The 20,520-nt window shown below is 45.3% G+C and overlaps 1 protein-coding gene across 1 annotated transcript in view; it reads left to right on the top strand.

Annotated features, from left to right (window-relative positions):
• Positions 1–20,520, top strand: part of DYNC2I1 (dynein 2 intermediate chain 1) — a 100,733-nt gene that overhangs the window by 53,286 nt on the left and 26,927 nt on the right. The window contains exons 10-16 of the mRNA XM_069729712.1: positions 1,246–1,375; positions 1,511–1,622; positions 6,718–6,806; positions 6,959–7,088; positions 8,275–8,447; positions 8,904–9,066; positions 16,249–16,356. Of these exons, the coding sequence (XP_069585813.1) occupies positions 1,246–1,375; positions 1,511–1,622; positions 6,718–6,806; positions 6,959–7,088; positions 8,275–8,447; positions 8,904–9,066; positions 16,249–16,356 (905 nt within the window). The remainder of the gene's footprint in view (positions 1–1,245; positions 1,376–1,510; positions 1,623–6,717; positions 6,807–6,958; positions 7,089–8,274; positions 8,448–8,903; positions 9,067–16,248; positions 16,357–20,520) is intronic.

Below are 20,520 nucleotides of genomic sequence, written 5' to 3'. Positions count from 1 at the left end.
AAGGTTCCCAGGCTATCATTAGCAGCTCACAGCTGTTTGCTTAACCTTTACTAGTTAGTTTATGGAGTACCCCAGAAAAAAAAAATGACTTGGGGTCCACCTATAAATTCCAACCAGCAAAGGCTAAACAGACCACTGCTGACTAATATTAATAGCCTGGGAAGGGGTTAGGGATATTGCCCAGGGAGGGAAACATCAGTTACCAACGTCGGCCCTCAACTACCCCAGAAATGTGCATACATAAGATGCGCCAAATCTGACACTTAGCATCCCTCTTACCACTTGCCCTGATGCAGTGGCAAGTGGAGTAATAGGGTTGGGGTTGATGTCAGCTGTTTTATGGCCGCTGACATTAAGCCAAGGGGTTAGTAATGGAGAGGCATCTATAAAATACCACCATTACTAACCCCATAGTCATATTCTAAAAAATACACAGCCAGAATAAAGTCCTTTTAATTGAAACAAAGACACAGACTCCTTTTATTTGTAATAAACACTCGCCACCCTCTTTTTCCAATTTATTGCTGTAAAAATGAAAATAGAAAACGCCATATTCCCCACCTGTCCGATGACAATCCATTTGTCCCACAAAGAACTCCAGCTCTGCTACATCTGGATTACATGCCTGAGCAGTGGCATGATTCAACCGCTCAGCCATGAATCCAGGACACACTGAGCTGAGCTTGGGCCGCAGCTTCATTGGTGAGCGGTAACGTCATAGGTGTTACCGCCGGTCACTGGCAGCTGTTCCACTCTCAGTTCAGTGTGAGCCGACCGATGAACTGCGGTAACCTTCACGACGTCACCACTAGTACCGTGAGAAACCATGTCAGTTCCCGCACCATGACGTGCTATGTTTGTCATGACTTTAAACTGTTGCTACGTGTAAACTCGCAGTGACAGCTCAGTGCCGACTGTCACTGACAGCTGTGCGGCATGGGAAGAGCTGCAATGCATTATACCTGCGATCAAAATAAAAAAAGTGAAAGTCCCATAGAGAGACTACCGTAAGTAAAAAAAAAAAAAAAAATTAAGGAGATCCTGTACTAATTAGGTGCAGTGCATATGTTTGGAAAGGTGACAGGAAATGCAGCCTTATTGTTTGGCTGTGAATAAAATCTTGGCTGTCACATTCCTAGGCAATGATTAAATCTCTGTACAAATCTATTAGACAATTTCCACTTTGGCTTTATATTGTCTCCAGCTGTACATTTAATATATTTGTATATTATTATTTTACTTAAGAATACGCAGCTTAGAAATCCTCCGACTCATCGACCTAGATTTTTCCTCCACTTTTTCATTATTGGATCTGCCTCCTGTGAAAGAGTATGAAATGTACATCCGGAATTTCGGAAAGACCAATACGAAACAGGTATTTAGTAATAGCAGGTCTAGAAAAAAATGATTGAAGGCTCATACTGTACTTGAGATATACGTATATGCTGTAAACACCAGGAAATGCGGTGATTATAATGAAAAGTCTCAGCCACTTATCTCATTATATCAGGCTTACGTTCAGTGCAACGAAGATGCTGTAGACCGAGAAATTCAGACTGAAGAAATAGATTTTGAAGAAAAGTGGACCCAGCATCCAGGGGAGGGCGCTGTTGTGTGTGGAGGTAACATCAATTATAATAATGATTAAAATTCATTTTCTTCTGTAAAGGAATTTACATACGTATATACAGTTGTGGCCAAAAGTATTGACACCCCTGCAATTTTGTCAGATAATACTCAGTTTCTTCCTGAAAATGATTGCAAACACAAATTCTTTGGTATTATTATCTTCATTTAATTTGTCTTAAATGAAAAAAACACACAAAGAATTGTCCTAAAGCCAAATTGGATATAATTCCACACCAAACATAAAAAAGGGGGTGGACAAAAGTATTGGCACTGTTCGAAAAATCATGTGATGCTTCTCTAATTTGTGTAATTAACAGCACCTGTAACTTACCTGTGGCACCTAACAGGTGTTGGCAATAACTAAATCACACTTGCAGCCAGTTGACATGGATTAAAGTTGACTCAACCTCTGTCCTGTGTCCTTGTGTGTACCACATTGAGCATGGAGAAAAGAAAGAAGACCAAAGAACTGTCTGAGGACTTGAGAAACCAAATTGTGAGGAAGCATGAGCAATCTCAAGGCTACAAGTCCATCTCCAAAGACCTGAATGTTCCTGTGTCTACCGTGCGCAGTGTCATCAAGAAGTTTAAAGCCCATGGCACTGTGGCTAACCTCCCTAGATGTGGATGGAAAAGAAAAATTGACAAGAGAATTCAACGCAAGATTGTGCGAATGTTGGATAAAGAACCTCGACTAACATCCAAACAAGTTCAAGCTGCCCTGCAGTCCGAGGGTACAACAATGTCAACCCGTACCATCCGTCGGCGTCTGACTGAAAAGGGACTGTATGGTAGGAGACCCAGGAAGACCCCACTTTTTACCCCGAGACATAAAAAAGCCAGGCTGGAGTTTGCCAAAACTTACCTGAAAAAGCCTAAAACGTATTGGAAGAATGTTCTCTGGTCAGATGAGACAAAAGTAGAGCTTTTTGGGCAAAGGCATCAACATAGAGTTTACAAGAGAAAAAAAGAGGCATTCAAAGAAAATAACACGGTCCCTACAGTTAAACATGGTGGAGGTTCCCTGATGTTTTGGGGTTAATTTTCTGCCTCTGGCACTGGACTGCTTGACCGTGTGCATGGCATTATGAAGTCTGAAGACTACCAACAAATTTTGCAGCATAATGTATGGCCCAGTGTGAGAAAGCTGGGTCTTCCAGCAGGACAATGACCCAAAACACACTTCAAAAAGCACTAGAAAATGGTTTGAGAGAAAGCACTGGAGACTTCTAAGGTGGCCAGCAATGAGTCCATTTCAAAAAACCTGATCTGCACATCCAAACATAGACTGAGTGTGAACAGGTGCTGAACCCAGAGTCGCCAACTCGTATATAGTTAAATAAATAGGGCAGCACACTGCAGCGCAAAAACATGTAAACTTAAAAAAACGAAATTTGAACTGCATTACTGCACTAGAAATATGAAAAATGAGAGCTTTTAGCGCACAAAAATGGCCAATTTTATGTGTACCTCGTAGCCACGTTAAGGCATCTCTCTTATACGAGGTCCTAAGTTTGACCTACCTCACTGAGAATAAACGTCTCCATCTGAATGGGTACATGCAAAAACCTCTTCTTGGACTCAAATTCTCTCTCTATGTGGAGGGGTATTGGACCTACTATAATTAAAACACCTGAAGCTAGGAGGCGGGGAGTGCACGATCAGAAGGCTAGAGAATACATTTCAAAAAACCTGATCTGCACATCCAAACATAGACTGAGTGTGAACAGGTGCTGAACCCAGAGTCGCCAACTCGTATATAGTTAAATAAATAGGGCAGCACACTGCAGCGCCAAAACATGTAAACTTAAAAAAACGAAATTTGAACTGCATTACTGCACTAGAAATATGAAAAATGAGAGCTTTTAGCGCACAAAAATGGCCAATTTTATGTGTACCTCGTAGCCACGTTAAGGCATCTCTCTTATACGAGGTCCTAAGTTTGACCTACCTCACTGAGAATAAACGTCTCCATCTGAATGGGTACATGCAAAAACCTCTTCTTGGACTCAAATTCTCTCTCTATGTGGAGGGGTATTGGACCTACTATAATTAAAACACCTGAAGCTAGGAGGCGGGGAGTGCACGATCAGAAGGCTAGAGAATACATTTCAAAAAACCTGATCTGCACATCCAAACATAGACTGAGTGTGAACAGGTGCTGAACCCAGAGTCGCCAACTCGTATATAGTTAAATAAATAGGGCAGCACACTGCAGCGCCAAAACATGTAAACTTAAAAAAACGAAATTTGAACTGCATTACTGCACTAGAAATATGAAAAATGAGAGCTTTTAGCGCACAAAAATGGCCAATTTTATGTGTACCTCGTAGCCACGTTAAGGCATCTCTCTTATACGAGGTCCTAAGTTAGTCAAACTTAGGACCTCGTATAAGAGAGATGCCTTAACGTGGCTACGAGGTACACATAAAATTGGCCATTTTTGTGCGCTAAAAGCTCTCATTTTTCATATTTCTAGTGCAGTAATGCAGTTCAAATTTCGTTTTTTTAAGTTTACATGTTTTGGCGCTGCAGTGTGCTGCCCTATTTATTCAGCAATGAGTCCAGACCTGAATCCCTGTGGAGAGATCTAAAAATGGCAGTTTGGAGAAGGCGCCCTTCACATATCCGGGACCTGGAGCAGTTTGCCAAAGAAGAATGGTCTAAAATTCCAGCAGAGCATTGTAAGAAACTCATTGATGGTTACCGGAAGCGGTTGGTCGCAGTTATTTTGGCTAAGGGTTGTGCAACCAAGTATTAGGCTGAGGGTGCCAATACTTTTGTCTGGCCCATTTTTGGAGTTTTGTGTGAAATGATCAATGTTTTGCTTTTTGCTTCATTCTCTTTTGTGTTTTTTATTTACGACAAATTAAATGAAGATAATAATACCAAAGAATTTGTGATTGCAATCATTTTCAGGAAGAAACTGAGTATTATCTGACAGAATTGCAGGGGTGTCAAAACTTTTGGCCACAAGTGTATACTTGGCACCATTCAAACAGAAAAGACCCTCTTTTTTACTCCACCGTTTCACCCTCTTTCATGATGGATTTTTTATTTCATTAAATATGAAGTTTTAACATATATATTTTTCTATTTGGGATTGCTGGATTTTCCCTCTTCTATTACAGCACCACCCATCATTTTAGTGACTTGTGAGGGATTTTCAATACTTGGGGCCCCCACAGATCAAAAATGTTTCATGTTTCTATTGCATGTTAGCAGAAATTTAAAATAATACTTATCCTATAATTAAAATGCCCAGCCACTTCTTCAGTGAGGATAAAGACTTTTTGAGGATGGTTAGAATCCCGCTGATCGATCTTCTTTGTCATGTGTTATTCACGTTATGTACGTGTAGAGGTGCAGATTGCCTGATTGAGGTTTGTGAAGCCTCTTTGCCGTACCCTGCACACTTATAGAATATCTATCATTTATTATGTAGGTACTATCTAACATGTAGCAGATCAGTGTGGTTCTGGGTGCTGAGTACCCCAGATATCACTGAAAGAGTAGTGGGCTGCTCAGCAGACAGAAGCAGTGATCTTCTGCCTGATTGTGTGCAACAAAAGGTGTACAAACTTAATAGAAATAAGGATGATTTCATCAAAGCTTTTATGCCAGAAAGCTTATGTAAAAGCTTTGTAAAGTCACAAATTTTGTGACTTTTAGCATCTTCATGTCAGATTGAATCAGTTCCGCCAGAATGGGTGGAGCTGGGAGGAGGCATTATCATTAATAGGCCCTCCCCAGGCCTATTAAAGTAAAAGAGCCACCTTCAGCAGCACTAAGGCTGCATTCTGTGAAGGTGGTGCTTATTATCCCTAGGAACGCTGAAATAATGACTTTTATAAATTTCCCGCCATACCTCTAGTGCTCCATTGAAGATAGTGCCGAAGTCTCACGAGACTTCATAAATCTCGCGAGACGTCGGCACTATCGTCAATGGAGCACGGTGAACCACTCCACTGCGCAGGGGCCAGATTCCCAGCCCCGCAGCGTGAATACATCATACTGCGGGGCGGGATCTGGGGCCTCCGTTACACGAAGGCGCCGGTGACGTCACAACAAAGAGAGGAGGCGGCACCCAGAGGCAAAACGGGGGATGATGGACGGCTGCGAGGCGGTTGAGTCAGGGGTTAGAAGACATACCTCCCTGACTCGAGATAGGTATGGCGGGAAATGTATAAAAGTCATTATTTCAGCATTCCTAGGGATAATAAACATAAGAGCCACCTTCACAGAATGGAGCCTCAGTGCTGCTGAAAGTGGCTCTTTAACTTTAATAGGCCCTGGGGAGGGGTGACAGGTTCCCTAAAACTACTAGTGTTTTGTACGAAAATGATATTCCAGTCTATGACTAGAGTAGCATTTCTGATGTGGTGCATGGTGAGGCTGAATTCATTAAAAAGGATGTCCTCTACTTTATCATTGATGACCCATCCTTAGGATAGGTCCTCCATGTCTGATCGGTGGGGGTGCAACACCCGGCGCCCCCAATGATCAGCTGTTCTCGGTGTTGGTGGCGGCCGCCGGCCGGAAGTGCTCAAATACACAGCTTCTCCAACTTTTTATAGTGGCTGCGGCAGGGTACTGGACATCCTCCTCCTGTCCAAATCAATAGGAGGCGGATGTCCAGTACGCCGCCAGTATCAGAAGATTGAGCAGCTCCGCAATTGAGCATTTCCGGCTGTCGGGTGCCGAGAACAGCTGATCACGTCGTACTCCGATAGATCAGACATTGAAGACCTATCCTAAGGATGGGTTATCAATGATATAGTAGTGGACAACCTTTTTAAGTGCGGTAGACCAGTCCTAATGAATCGGCCCCTATGAGTTCATTCTGCACTTGGTGTCTAGGCTCATAGACCTTCTGTTGAGCCTGTACATCGCTCTCTGCGCACGCTCTTCTGCTTGCTGAGCAGCACTTGCAGAGCGTTTTTTTGGGCATCCTGTGACAATCTAAGGATCCAGACTACACATGTTGGTTACAACCTAATGTTTTAAAAAATAATGATAGCTTTTTAACTGCTGGTAGTTTAGGGAGGAGAGCCGATTACATTTTATAATTTTCTTTACAACTTGCAGGTCACAGAAATGATGCTGTGCAAAACGTAGGGATTGTCACCAAGGTGGACACTCAGCGTCTGACAATGTTCCTTCGTTCTGCCTGTCAGGTTGGTCTGGTCCGATATTCTGAGCATGTTACATAAGCTTCTTACTTCCTTTTATGTTATTTTTGTAACTTCGCCAACATATAATTATTGCAACTGAATGTTTGATCGCTTTTATTTTTTCTACTTTGAAACTAATGTGTCTCTATGTCTAGGTCGTCACTGTTCTGCTAGAAGAGGATCGTGCTGAAAAGCAGTCTAATTACAAGGTTCAGTCTAAAGACCCCTGCCTGTCCATCAGCGAGAGCTGCTTCCATTTAAATACCAACCTAGCTTTTCTCCAAGGTAGAAAAAAATATCAATTGACATTCTCCTGTTTCTACAGCTGCTCATGCATTAAAGCAAAAGCAACTGTTACAGTACTAGATCAGCACTACAGGGTTCTTCGTACTCTTTCTTCCTCCTTTATTTAGGGGCCATTTGCATTGACCAATTGTGACGACACAGCATTTATTCTTAATTAGGCCAGATGTGTTTTTCGGACAGGAGCACCCACTGACCCTCGAGTCTCCACCACACCACATGAGCGTTTAACCAGGCCGCCAATCACCTGATGCATGAGCAAAATGTGAAATGATTTGTAAACTGGCTTAGATATCATCATTTTCTCTGCAGCACTTGTAAACCTCACATATGCTGATAGGAACACTGATATTTCATGCACGCAGAACAATCATATTAACAATCGTTCTGTATGCAAGGAAATGCGGACAGCCTATCTAAATCATTGCGGATCGGCCAGTGGAAATGCAACTTACTGAAAACTCCTCGGCTTCTTTTATGTAGTTTGGTAAATAATGCTTTACATTTGTCTCACTAGACTGTGTAGTGCTGGCCTGGGGTATTGCGGCCAAAGGAAAGGCGCCCGGACAATAAAAAGATGTTGGCCAACAGCGATCTCACCCAACTCCTTCATACACGGGCCAAGAGCTCATGTGTTCTCTAGGAGAGAGCCGCTGCTAGCCTTCTGTGGCAGCTCCTTATCTCCAGAGAGAAATGGCCGGCTACGTCTCTCCTCTGTCTTCATCTTCAGGGAGAAAGTCGTGATACCCCCATACACATTAGACTGTTGGATGCTATTTGTGGGTTTAGCCGACTTTAGTCTAATGTGTATTGGGACCCTAAAGATGACCTGTCACCAGTTCAAAAGTGGTCAGATTTAGCTTTTATGTTATTCTTTTCTCACCAGGAGATAATGACCTAGTAAAGAAGTTTCTTTTCTATCTAAAATGAGTGTCTTGGTCTGAGCGCCCTAATCAGCTGTACTTTTTCTTCTTTGCAGCCTAATAAGTGTCACATCACTGGAATCGGGCCCTTCTTCCCTATATTATGCTGCTTTTTCAGATGTAATGGCAAAAACCTGCTGACAGATTCCTTATGAGCTGTTGATTTTTACAGTAATTCTTTGTTAAAGATAAAAAAAAAAAAAAAAAACAACCCTCTGAACATGTTTCTCCTTCATGGTTTCCAGGTCGCAGCGTGTACCTACTGCAGTTTTCTGAAGCACAGAGGCACCTGTTGCTTACTGTGCACGGATTGGATACCAGCACCACGTCTACCAGTCTCGGGGACAAGTATATTATCTGTATATGGAATATATGGCAGCCTTCCACGCCGCAGAAAATCCTCATTTGTGAGTCTGAGGTATAAAAATGTTGTATTATTTCTCTGTTTAGGTGATCTGTGAAAGTTCTCTTCTTACTTTATTGTTTATACTTTGTTTTTCACTTTTGCCTGGTTATTCACGAACCCCTACTTTTGTTAACTGCTTAGAGGCCTCGTACTGTAAAGCGTCTCTGCATTAGTGACCACATTTTTATGGGAAATGAATTAACCGATCAGTATATTTTTGGAGTGTGGGGGGAAAGCTGAGTCCCTGGGGAGATCAGGGCACAGGGATATATAGATGTTGTTAAGAGTCAAACCTGCCCGTTTTCAGAGCCCGCGACTGAGTCCATTATAGTTACATTACATTACACTGAGATTTAGGATTTAATCAATGTTGATTTCTGACCACCCCTTTAATATTTCAGATCTTACACATTGAAGACTATTTAGTACAGACTGAATTTTCACATTTTACTTATTGGAATTGCATAGGTGAAATGTTGCTGTTTCAGCCCCGGCCTGGCATCTCTGCTGTTTGCTGGCGCAGCGGAAGGATCTGTTTTAGTATGGGATCTACGAGAGGACTTGAGCATACATCAGACTATGGTTATCGAAGGCACCAACTGGACATTTAGATCTCCCACATTTTCTACAGGTTAGTCATTTAAGTTCTAAGAAGTTCATATACCCTTTTAAGGCCATATGGATGCATTAGGAGGTGCTCTGTGTTTGGGCGCAAACATCCGACTCCTCAATTTCCATGACTCCAACTCCACCAAAATGGGCTCCGACTCCACGGCCCTGGTTTGGGGCACTCCTCTGTTAGCCACAATAGGGGCCTTCTACTAAAACAACTCTTTATCTGGAGGGCCAGTCCCAAACATGTAAAATGAGCATGGTATAAAGATAGCTGAGGATATGCCATCCATGACCGTCGTGTTCCACTTTCCTAACTTTGGTCGACAATGGATGTTTCTCTATCGCCTCATTGGGGGACACAGGAAACCATGGGTGTATGCTGCTGCCACTAGGAGGCTGACACTATGCAAATAAAAAAGTTAGCTCCTCCTCTGCAGTGTACACCCTACCGACAGGAAGTAGGCTATTCAGTTTAGCTTAGTGTCAGTAGGAGGTGGACACGGGTCTTTCATTAGACCCTTATCTACCTCAATGTGCGTCGTTTTTTTCTTACAGGTTTTTCGGAGGGATACAGGGTGAACAGTCACACCTGTAGTCCCACAATACGGACTATGAGTACGGCGTGTACTGCCACCCCGTAACCTCATAGATCCCTCTCCAGGACCAAGATCCTAGCACACAAGCGTGCTCAGAAGTCCGGTCCTGGCTCCGTCCCCCACCCTCTCGCCCACCAGAGCCTGTCGGTTGGAGGAGACGAGGACGTCCATCACAGCTCAGTGGATGTCTCATTCCCCTCAGGTTAGTAACGGCGTGGGATGTTTAGGTGAGTATTTTCCCCTCCCATTCCCAGATCACTCACAGTGTAGGGGAGCAGGTCGCTTTAGAAATGCGCTGCACGATTTTTACCTTTTATTTTTATTGGGGATCTTAGAGCCACACGGGCAGAACCGCATCGCACGAAGGCCGGTCAGGCACCCGCTCTCCCTCCTGAGCTGCGCCATTTTTTTTTTCCACCGTGAAGGACTGCTAGGGACGCTGGATCTGTCCCCTTCTTCGGCGGCCGCAGTGCTCTCCCTTCAGCCGCACTGGTCGGCGGCCGCAATGTCTCCACTTTCAGCACGACAGCCTGGCAGGCTGCCGCACCACTTCCCCCTGCGGCCGCACTGCTCGGCGGCCACATTGCGTCCTGCTTGGACGCGCTGCTTAGTCCCTGCAGCGCACTGCACCGGCGCCGCGATTCTCCTCTTTGGTGGCGCTGGCCTCTAATTTAGGTCCCGGCTTCGGCCGGGGCCTACTTCCGGCGCCGCGACTCCACCACTTCCGGTTTGTTCAGGCGGGCTTTTCTCCCGCCCGACAACCCTCTCCCCGCATTCTCCGCCCACCAGCGCCATCTTGGTGCTCCTGGGTGCTCATCAGACTCCGCCCTCCCCACTTCGCTGGTGCCACACATCGCCACTCCAGCGCGCAGTCTGGCATTTTTTTCCTGCGGTTCCTCTTCTTGAATTGCGGCAGGAGCTCATATCGCCTCCATTTTCTTCTACTGTGAGTAGCTCAGCACTGTAGACCTCTGTCCCCCCCGAAACCCCCGTCTCCTAACCCTCTAAGAATCCGTGCAGCCACTGGCTGTGGAGCATAGTGGGATTGTAGAGCCGTGCAGTCACTGGCATAATGCGTGATAGTACTCTAAAGCAGTGCAGTCGATGGGTATCAGTACTCTAGTCCCGTGCAGTCACTGGCATAATACGTAATAGTACTCTAGACCCGTGCAGCCACCGGCATAATACATAATAGTACGCTGGAGCCGTACTATCACTGGCGTAGTAGCACTCTAGAACCGTACAGTCACTGGATAGTGGTACTCTAGAGCCATGCAGTCGCTGGTGTAATAAGTGCCCTAGAGCCGGGCAGTTACCAGCGGGGTATGGCAGTATGCCCCACGCTGCCGTCATCGGTGCCACTGTCCACCCCTCACTCTCCACAGGGAGAGGGATCATTATAAAACGTGCCATATAGCATTCACTTCGTAGAAGGTTTTCCGTTTTGTCACACTACTGTTGTGGTTTCTGCTATTGCAGATCTGTGCCTTGATCTTCAGCAGTGCGAGTTTCGGCTATTTCTCTAGACATAGTGATGCTAGAGCCCTGGCATATCGAAAGTTTCCTTATCTCCTGCTCAGGAGCACTCGCCCTCCATCTCCCTGCAGCCCCCTCCGGATGCAAGCATTACTCTGCTCTAAGCAGAGGGGAGCGGCTCCTACCCACTTCATGACTGCAGTGTTCGGACCTAACTTCCAGCTGGTTAAGAGTCCGTATTTCCCAGCAACGTCTGCTGTGGCTCAGTGGATAAAGAATCTGACCACATATCGCAGGCGCAAGGTTTGAACTCGGGTTCACAACAGAGAGTAGAGTTTAGTCTCCCTGTTGACAAGCCTACTGTCCTACCTTCAGGAGAACGAGCACGGCAGGACATACTTCAAGACAGACTCCGTGGTGCGGCTTACTACACGGAAGCTGTTATTCTGCCTAAGGCCGTCAGGTATCATGACCTAGACCGCTACACAGAATCAACTCTCTCCTATACCCTTCTCCAGGGTTCTCTCCATGCTGATTTAGTCAGGATACCGAGAGCCGATCGCAGCAGGATACCGAGAGCCGATCGCAGCACGAGAGCCGATCGCAGCAGTACTCTATCCGCCACAGTCTCAGGATACGGAGAGCCGATCGCAGCACTATAGCCGATCGCAGCAGTACTCTATCTGCCATAGCTGCAGGATATCGAGAGCTGATCGTAGTGGTGCTCTATCTGCCATAGTCGCAGGATACTGAGAGCCGATCGCAGCAGTACGCAATCCTCCATCCAGGTTGCTCACGCACCACCTTCCAGGTACAGTACGGTATTTGAAGCTGTCTTTTCTTCATCGGATAAGACGTTTATTGGATTGACCACTGCAGTGGTACTGGCATTCTGTACTGTATTCAGGTAGGTCAGACGAACTCTCCTATTCCTCCCGTTCGATTGCAGCAGTACTCTGTCCGCTAGCCAGGTTTTAGATGTCATCCTCCAGACACATTTAGTCTATACCTGCCGTCTTTCCAGTGGTTTAGACGTGCCCGAGATCGAGTACTGCATTGGTCCTGCTCTTTTGCCCCAGAGTCAGGTGAGTCAGTAACGCTCTCTATCACGCTCTTATGGGTCCTTTGCAGATTCTGCCTAGGCTCCCCTCTAGTCACCACTCAGAGGGAGGTGCCCGGTATCCATCACTTCTGGCTGGCTGCCGCAGCGGTTACAATCCGCTTTCAGGTGAGTCAGAGACGCAACCTTTGCCGTGTGTTTCAGGGTCAATAACGTCTGTAGTCTATTAACAGTTAAGCAGAAGATCTACCACATACCACAAGGTGGACCTCAGTGCCACAGGGTTGACCACAGTGGCAGCATAAGTGGCCTGTCCATTTTCAGGTAGGTCGGACACGCTGGTCTCAGGTACCGACTGGTCGCAGCCTTTCTTCAGCCACGCACTGGGCCTTAATTACGTGTTGTTCCCCAGGGGCCTTCCTCTCCATCTGGTTATTCGGACCTATCACTACCTATCCAGTAGGTCAGTTTACAGTGCGGTCCTTGGTCTATCTGCACTATCCAGTGCGTTACTCCTATCATATATGATTTACAGTATTATACGTTCAGGCTGTCTCTTACGGAGTCAGAGCCCATATAATACCTTGACTCATGATTGTTCACGGCACTATTCTAGGGGTCTTTGAACTTCCTCAATACAGAGCTTCCATTTTATGTGTCAGCACTTACCTCTTCTTTCTTACAGACACTGGATTAAACCTCGAGCAGCTCTGGGATTTGTTTCCGACCGTGGCAGGAACAGGTTCTCCCACCTCGGATAGGAATGGTATCGTACTCTGTGCAAGCATCATCCAGTGTAGAAGGCTGCTCCACGCCTGGATCCGATGATGGGGTTTTGGTGATAATACGTTCCTTCCTTCAGCAGGATTCGTATCCTTTTCACCGTTATTCTCCGTTGTGTGGTGTCTTATACCTAGGTAAGTAGATCCACACGCTAGAACCCTCTCCCCGTTCCAGAAGGTCCGGGTCGGATAGAGTCACTCATGTCGTCATAGGTAAGGATCTTCCTTTTGGCAGTCAAGTTTTTTTCTGGGGCCTATGTACTCCTTCCTAGGGCCAACTTCCCATGGAATTGACATTCTCCAGGTTTTCCATGGACTATCCTCCTTTGACTGCTCATATCCGATTGTGCTTATCAATGCCCATCTTGTCTACATTTTCCATAGTCCCTATTAACCACCTTCATCCCCGTTCGCTACCCGTCTGGTAGCCTCCGTTCTATCTACTTAGACGGGCAAGAGGTGGTCTCTTCAAACGGTTCTTCCTTTCTGATCCGTTTTGTTGATGTAGCAGAGCCTGCATTGCTGAGCTGAGATCCAGGGTTTTCACCCGAGGTCCCCTTCAGTACGGCTTCAGCGTTTTGCTCTCTAGCATGTCCTCAGTACCCTACTCTCAAGTTTTTTCTTGTAATTTCAATTTAATGGTCTTTTCTGGGGTTTCTCTTGGAATCCTTAGTCCCGCCGTACCAAAGACGGAAGAGTCTCGGTTTCCTATATTCCCTCTCTTCTGAGCTTACTGCGAACTGGATCTCTTCTCCGTTTCTGGGCCTTCCGGTTTCCAGATTTCCCACCGATACAGTCCTTCTCTTCCAGAGAGAGCATCCCTCAAGGATACCTATGGCGGACTAATAGTCCATGGTGAAGTCGACCATTGAAGTGTCCGCCGCTACTTTGTGCCCTGCCTTTGTCTCCCTTGCGGACTAATTTACTCTTGCAAGGAAGTACATGGTATCCGCCCCCCGCGGATGCTGCTGCAGGTGCTGCTTGGACATCCAGCAATCTGGTGCCTATCCGTAGGACCCCTTTTGATTAAGGCATGGCAGGACTTATCCTCTAGGAAACCTTCCGAGGGTTTTCCATCAGTGTGGCTCCATCTTGAACCAATTATTAAGGAGGTCATTGGAGGGACAAGTTTTCTTCTCCCTCAGACTAAACCTCGTTGTTCTCCTGGGACCGCGTGTGCTTTCCTTTATCTTATGAAAGCCTTTATCCAGGCCCTCCTTTTCTTCAAGACATCGGACATTTTTGCGAGGGGCAGGTCCTTTTTCGTTTTATACCTTCCTTTTCAGGCTTTCTATCACTTCCAGAGTCTGTGGCGGAAGTTTTGTACATTCTGTGGATCACAGGTTCTGTGCTCTGCCCTTACCTTGCCGAGGTTCTCCATGGCTCTGTCCATCGTTCTTGATTCCCTTCCTTTCATCCTGCTCGGACTCATCCTTCGTAGCTTTCGCTCATCACGCTACCGGGTCAGGGCGGGGTGCATCTAGCCAGCTAAGGCCCCCCTTTTCAGTATACGGGCTCGGCGTAGAGAGGCTCTCCGGCCTCCAAATCAACATATGCCCGCAAAATCCGGTCAGCAATGTTTAGATTTACCAGGTCAGAGCAGTGCTCCTCCTTCCAGGTTTAAGGCGCACTCTACCCGGGCAGTGGGCGCCTCCTGGCAGTGCACATATAGGGCCTCTGCCTTGCACCTCTACAGACCGATGATCGGTCCTCCACATGTTCGCGAAACTTCCATGCCTAGCTTCGGCGTATGCCGGCTTAGGTAGGAAAATCTTGCAGGTGACGGTGGTGAATTCCTCTGACCTAGATTGGAGTGAACTGCTGTTCCCACCCCAGGGACTGCTTTGGGACGTCCCATGGTTTCCTGTGTCCCCCAATGAGGCGATAGAGAAAACAGGATTTTTTGGTTGCTTACCGTAAAATCTGTTTCTCGGAGCCTTCATTGGGGGACACAGCACCCTCCCAAGTTGAACAGCTCTGTTTACTGTGTTATACTGTTAACGTTTGAGTTCTTTGAACACTCTGACTGTTTGAAACTGTTAAACTGTAAAGCGCTGCGGAATTTGTTGGCGCTATATAAAGATTATTATTATTATATTATTATTCTTTCTCATTTACACGTTGCTTCTCCTACTGCTTTCTCACTAACTGAATATCCTGCTTCCTGTCGGTGGGGTGTACACTGCAGAGGAGGAGCTAACTTTTTTATTTGCATAGTGTCAGCCTCCTAGTGGCAGCAGCATACACCCATGGTTTCCTGTGTCCCCCAATGAAGGCTCCGAGAAACAGATTTTACGGTAAGCAACCAAAAAATTCTGTTTTTTATGGTATACAAAATAAGGCACACACTTGGCACATGTGAAATAAACAGCCATGATGAAAACATTCATTAAATTCCATAGCTACTATGGTAAACGACCTAAAGATTTGTCTAATTTAATCCTTGAGTTTCTATCATTCCAATACCTAACTAAGGAATTGCTGAATATATGGAAATCCATCAATCAAATGATTAAACTAGATATTCACCAGACAAGAGTTGAAGGCTTTCATTATTTTAGCTACATTTTGATTGGTTACCGGTCCCACTTTTTGATTGCCCCAGTGTGGATAAATTTCCCATATTTAATGACATTCCAATGTGTAATGCTAACATAGGTTGGGTTTTTGGTCCACTGAGATCTGCCAGCAAAAAAACAAAAACAAAAAAAGTATAAAATCTATGCTGTTGGTTTTGCTTCCTTCCCTACAGTAAAGTTGGGCTCTTTCCCCACACTCCCTTTATGCTCTAAGCACAGAAGAGGCCATGCATGTTGCAATTGTTTTAATTTTTATTATTATCTTATTATAAAAATAACTTTGTAATATGTCTTATCAGAGAAATTCACTTCTTTTTCCGCCAGAACTGATCATTCTTTCTGAGATCATAGGTAAATTCTGTAGGGAAGACGGGTTTTGCTGGGATAGGAGATGACACGTTCCATAAGATTCTATGTAAACGGTAAGGAAGAGGAGGTGGGAGGAGCTCTGCCTCTAGCTCCTCCTCTTACCCCTCCCATTTACATAGAATTTTATCAGCACCAACTGTCATCTTCTATCCCAGTAATGGGAAAATCCGTTTTCACTTATGTTACCTGTAAGTTGCGAATTTTGAGAATGAAGGATCAATCCAGATACAGAAAGAAGCAGAACTATCTGATAAGATATGTTACAAAGTTGCTTATTTACATGTGTACTAGTTAGTTTGGTAAATTAATATTATTGATTGCATATTTGTTTTACAGACGGCATTTTTATTCAAGTGAGTCACACACATCCAGTAAAGGCCGTAGAACCTGTCCCAAGTACAGAGACCAAGGGCCGTGGGATTTCGTCTTTGTCGTCCCCTGAAGGTACAGCGAGTTCTGTGCAGTTAGAAGAAATAATGGAGCTGATTTTTTATTCTCGCATTTGGCCTGGGTAATATGCTTCTTCAGGGGGAGTCTGTCAGCGATAATTCCTAGTAAAAGCACAGATCCTTGCAGTGAATATAGCCCTAATTAAAATCCCACCTTTCCTGTTCTAATTGCTGCCTCTGTTCCACGGAAAATGAAGTTCAAATATGCTAACTAAGTGCACCCTGGGTGTGGCCAAGAGGCTCCGTGCACAGTCCGCTCATTGGTTTTGCATGCCCCGCCTCCCTCACTGGTGATTGACAGTGCTGGCCTGAACTTTCTCTGCAGACAATGATGCTGTCAGTCATCAGTGAGGGAGGCGGGACATGCAAAAAAGTTGGCGGAGCGGCGCACTGAGCCTCTTGGCCTCACTAATTCTGCTCCGAGCCCCAAATTAGCATGTTTGACAAAGCTTACTTTTCTGTAGAACGCAATCAGCGATTAGATCACTGAAGGTGCGATTGTTATAGGGGATATACCCCCTCCAAGCTGTGTGCTTAGTTTATATGGTCAGTTTAGACTCACACACTCCCTTTAAGAGTCTATACTACCTTAAAGTACAACTTCCTACTGATTGGCATGTGTCATCTGCTATAAGCTTTGCCATTATAATACTGATAGAACAATCACCCTTAGTTTTAATGTTTGATTAGGATGAAAAGTCATTTTTCGATCCCTTCATTTGGGGTGACAGGCGTATATGCTGCTGCCACTAGGAGGCCGACATGTAATATTCAGTTGTGAGTTGTGATCTCTCATATCGGTCCCTGGTGGATCTCACAATATCTCGATCTCTTTCTCAGACTTTACAGGTGTATTTCAGGGATCAGCAACTTTTAGCTCTACAGTTAATATGCAACTTCAACTCCCAACATGTCCAGATCAGTGCTTTACAACCTATCGCTGTTAATGCTGGGAGTCGTAGTCGTGGCACAACAGCTATGGTGCCAAAGGTTTTCGATCCCTCATGTAGATGCTGTTCACATACATGCTTTGAAACATATACATGTATATATATATCGAAAAGACGGAGGCAGCACACCATTCTCAGTGATAAAAAGGAGTCACTTTTATTAGCCCGTCTAAGCAACGTTTCGGTCCATGAAGATGTGAACCTCTTTCAAGCTAACATTAAATAGTAACTGTTCATGTTCATTTTTATTTAGTAAATCAATAGAAAATAAGCAACTTTCTAATATATCTTATCTGAGAAATCTGCTTCTTTCTCTTCCCGGACTGATCTTTCACTCCTAATTCAGGGGTAAAATCTGTAGTCAGAGAAGACAGATTTCCCCTTACTGACATAAGAGATGGTGCTTTTAAAATTCTACGGAGGAGGAAGAAGCTGGAGGCCGACACAGACATTCTGCTGCAGGTTTAGTTAAAGCGATAGTCACAATTCTCCATAGAACTTTATGAGCACTAACTGTCATCTTCTATCTCATTAATTCAAAAATCTGTATTTGCTCCAGACAGATTATCCGTGAATTGAGAATGAAGTTAATTTTGTTATATTCACTTAGTGTCAGCCTCCTAGTGGCAGCAGCATACACCCACTGTCTGTGTCCCCCAATGAGGCGAAGGAGAAATAACATTTCTCTACAAAGATAAATTGCAAAATTTCTTATTTTCCCAAGTGCTATTAATTTATGAAAAAAAGAAACAGAAATGATGGTTAGTCTTGAAGGGACAGATGCTGATAAAGATCTCTATAATTCCTAAGCCATTTTTATATTTTTCATTTATATACGGTAGTTTCTTCATTGTGTGGTATCTGCTTACTGGTAACTTTACTCTGTCGCCTCATTGGGGGAGACAGGACCATGGGTCTTATGCTGCTGTCCACTAGGAGGCGACACTATGCATAATCTGAAAAAGATTAACCGTGGCTCCTCCTCGGCAGTATACACCCCTGGACGGCGTCAGCCTTCTCCAGTTTTTGCTTAGTGTCGCATAGGAGGCACACCTAAAAAAATTTTTTACTCCGTTTTTTCCCACGGAATTACAGATGAAGAAAAGTGGGTCTCCTGTGAGACTCCCGGCATGGCTCCTTCCTCAGCCCCCTATTACGGGGTGCCCGGTTGAAGTCGAGATGGCTATTCCCCATGTCGCTCCTTCCCCAGTCCCTCGGGTGCTGGTTCGAAGTCGAGACCCCCCCCCCCCTCCTTCCCCAATTCCTTTTGGTTTCCGGGTTGAGGTCGAGGCGAGGATGAAGCCCCCTGAAGGTGACAGCAGCAACCTCCCTAATCCCCCTCTGGGGGCATTAGGTTGAGACGCCTCAGGTAGGGCCTGTACAGGCAGCACTCTACAGCTCCCAGCAATGGGCCAGCACACTGTGCCTGCATCCAGGGACCCCAGCCCAGCTGCGGGCTCCTGTTGGGGCCGGGGGGAGTGCAGGCAGGAATGGCACAATAGAGACAGAGGACTCCCTGTGCCCCTATATCTGCGGCAGTACCAGCTCTATAGTGCATCAGGGGGACCCCTCACAGGGCCCCCCTTCCGCTTATAGCCCCACCGCTATCCTGCTTTTAAATCCGGGGGTGGGGGGTCCGGTTCAGATCCGACCCCCTCCCGGACTTTCGCGCTGGCTTGGAGCCTTTCTGGGCATCAGGCATCTAATTTAGGCTTCGGCCTAGCTGAAGTCGCCGCCTCCTCTCCTTCCTCCGGATGACAATTATGACACTCTACAGTGTCATAGAGGGGGCGGATCGAGACAGAAAGGGTGCGTTTTTTACACAGCTCTGCTGCCTTTTTCCAGCTCTCCGCCCCCTTCTCCCCCTTCTGCTCCTGGGCTGGTGGGAGGACACCATTGTTTTTCAGGACGAGGATGTCACATGGTGCCCGAGAGTTTTATTCTGGGGGCGCTACATTGATGACATCCTCGTCCTGTGGTCAGGAGATGGCCCCTCCTTCGAGAGCTTTGTTTCACATCTTAATAACAATTACCTGGGTCTTAGGTTCACGTGTGAAGTGGGAGGAGACAGTATTCCTTTTCTGGATATATATATATATATATATATCAAAATGTCCTGATGGGCATCTTGGGACATTGATTTTCCGAAAATCTACAGCATCAAATAGCTTGCTGAGATGGGAGAGCTACCATCCGTTTAATCTAAAGAAAGAGATCCCTAAGGGGCAATTTTTAAGACTCAGAAGAAATTGCTTGTCTTTGAGTGACTTTGAATCTAAGTCTAATAATCTCAAAAAAAGATTCAGGGATGGAGGATATCCCCCACAGATTATCGATGAGGGATATAGACAGGCGGCTGGGTGCAATCGATCTGAACTCCTTGTACCTAAAGTAAGAGATGATGGAATCAAATAACACGACTGATCGGAAACTTTGATGACCAAAATAAAAAGGTCATGGGTATTCTTAAGATATTCTGGGCGGTACTCAAAGCAGACCCTGATATTGGTAGAATTATTTCACCCCAGCCTTCTGTCACATTTAGGAAAGGAAAATCTGTCCGTGCCTTTGTATCACATAGCCATTTAAATCCACCAAAACGGTCAGGCACCTGGCTGGACCGCAGAGAACAGGATACTTTTAGATGTGGTTCATGTAGCTTTTGTAAATTTGTTACACCCAGCAAAACCTTTACCAGCGCCGTTACTGGCAGAACCTATCAGAATAGGTACTTTGCCAATTGCAAGACAGCTGGGGTAGTGTACCTATGCACTTGCATTTGTCCACTTAATTATGTGGGCAAAACAAAGCGACAGCTAAAAGTGAGGATTGGGGAGCATATTGGAGACATCATCCATAAAAGAGATACCCCCTTAGCACGGCACGTTAATGAGATACATTCTGGGGATCTCAAGTCAATTTCATTTAGGGTGATCGAGACTGTACCTCAATCTGATAGGCAGGGGAACTGGGACAGGAGGATCATCCAAAGGGAGACTAGATGGATCTATTGGATGGAATCTGTCAATCCTGGGGGCCTTAATGAGCAACTTAATTTTGGGTGCTTCATCTAATCTGGAAAACACCGTCTAAAAAAAAAATCATGTCTTGCCGACGTTATATTGGTCCTTAAAGACCATGACGTAATTTATTGACCTGTCACCTATATTTTGGTGACCTCTTTTATGTTAATACTATTTTGGGACCAT

The sequence above is a fragment of the Ranitomeya imitator genome, chromosome 6 (genome assembly GCF_032444005.1).
Source record: "Ranitomeya imitator isolate aRanImi1 chromosome 6, aRanImi1.pri, whole genome shotgun sequence".
NCBI lineage: Eukaryota > Metazoa > Chordata > Amphibia > Anura > Dendrobatidae > Ranitomeya > Ranitomeya imitator.
Note: the sequence above shows the minus strand (reverse complement) of the source record. Positions and strands in the feature narration are given on the sequence as shown.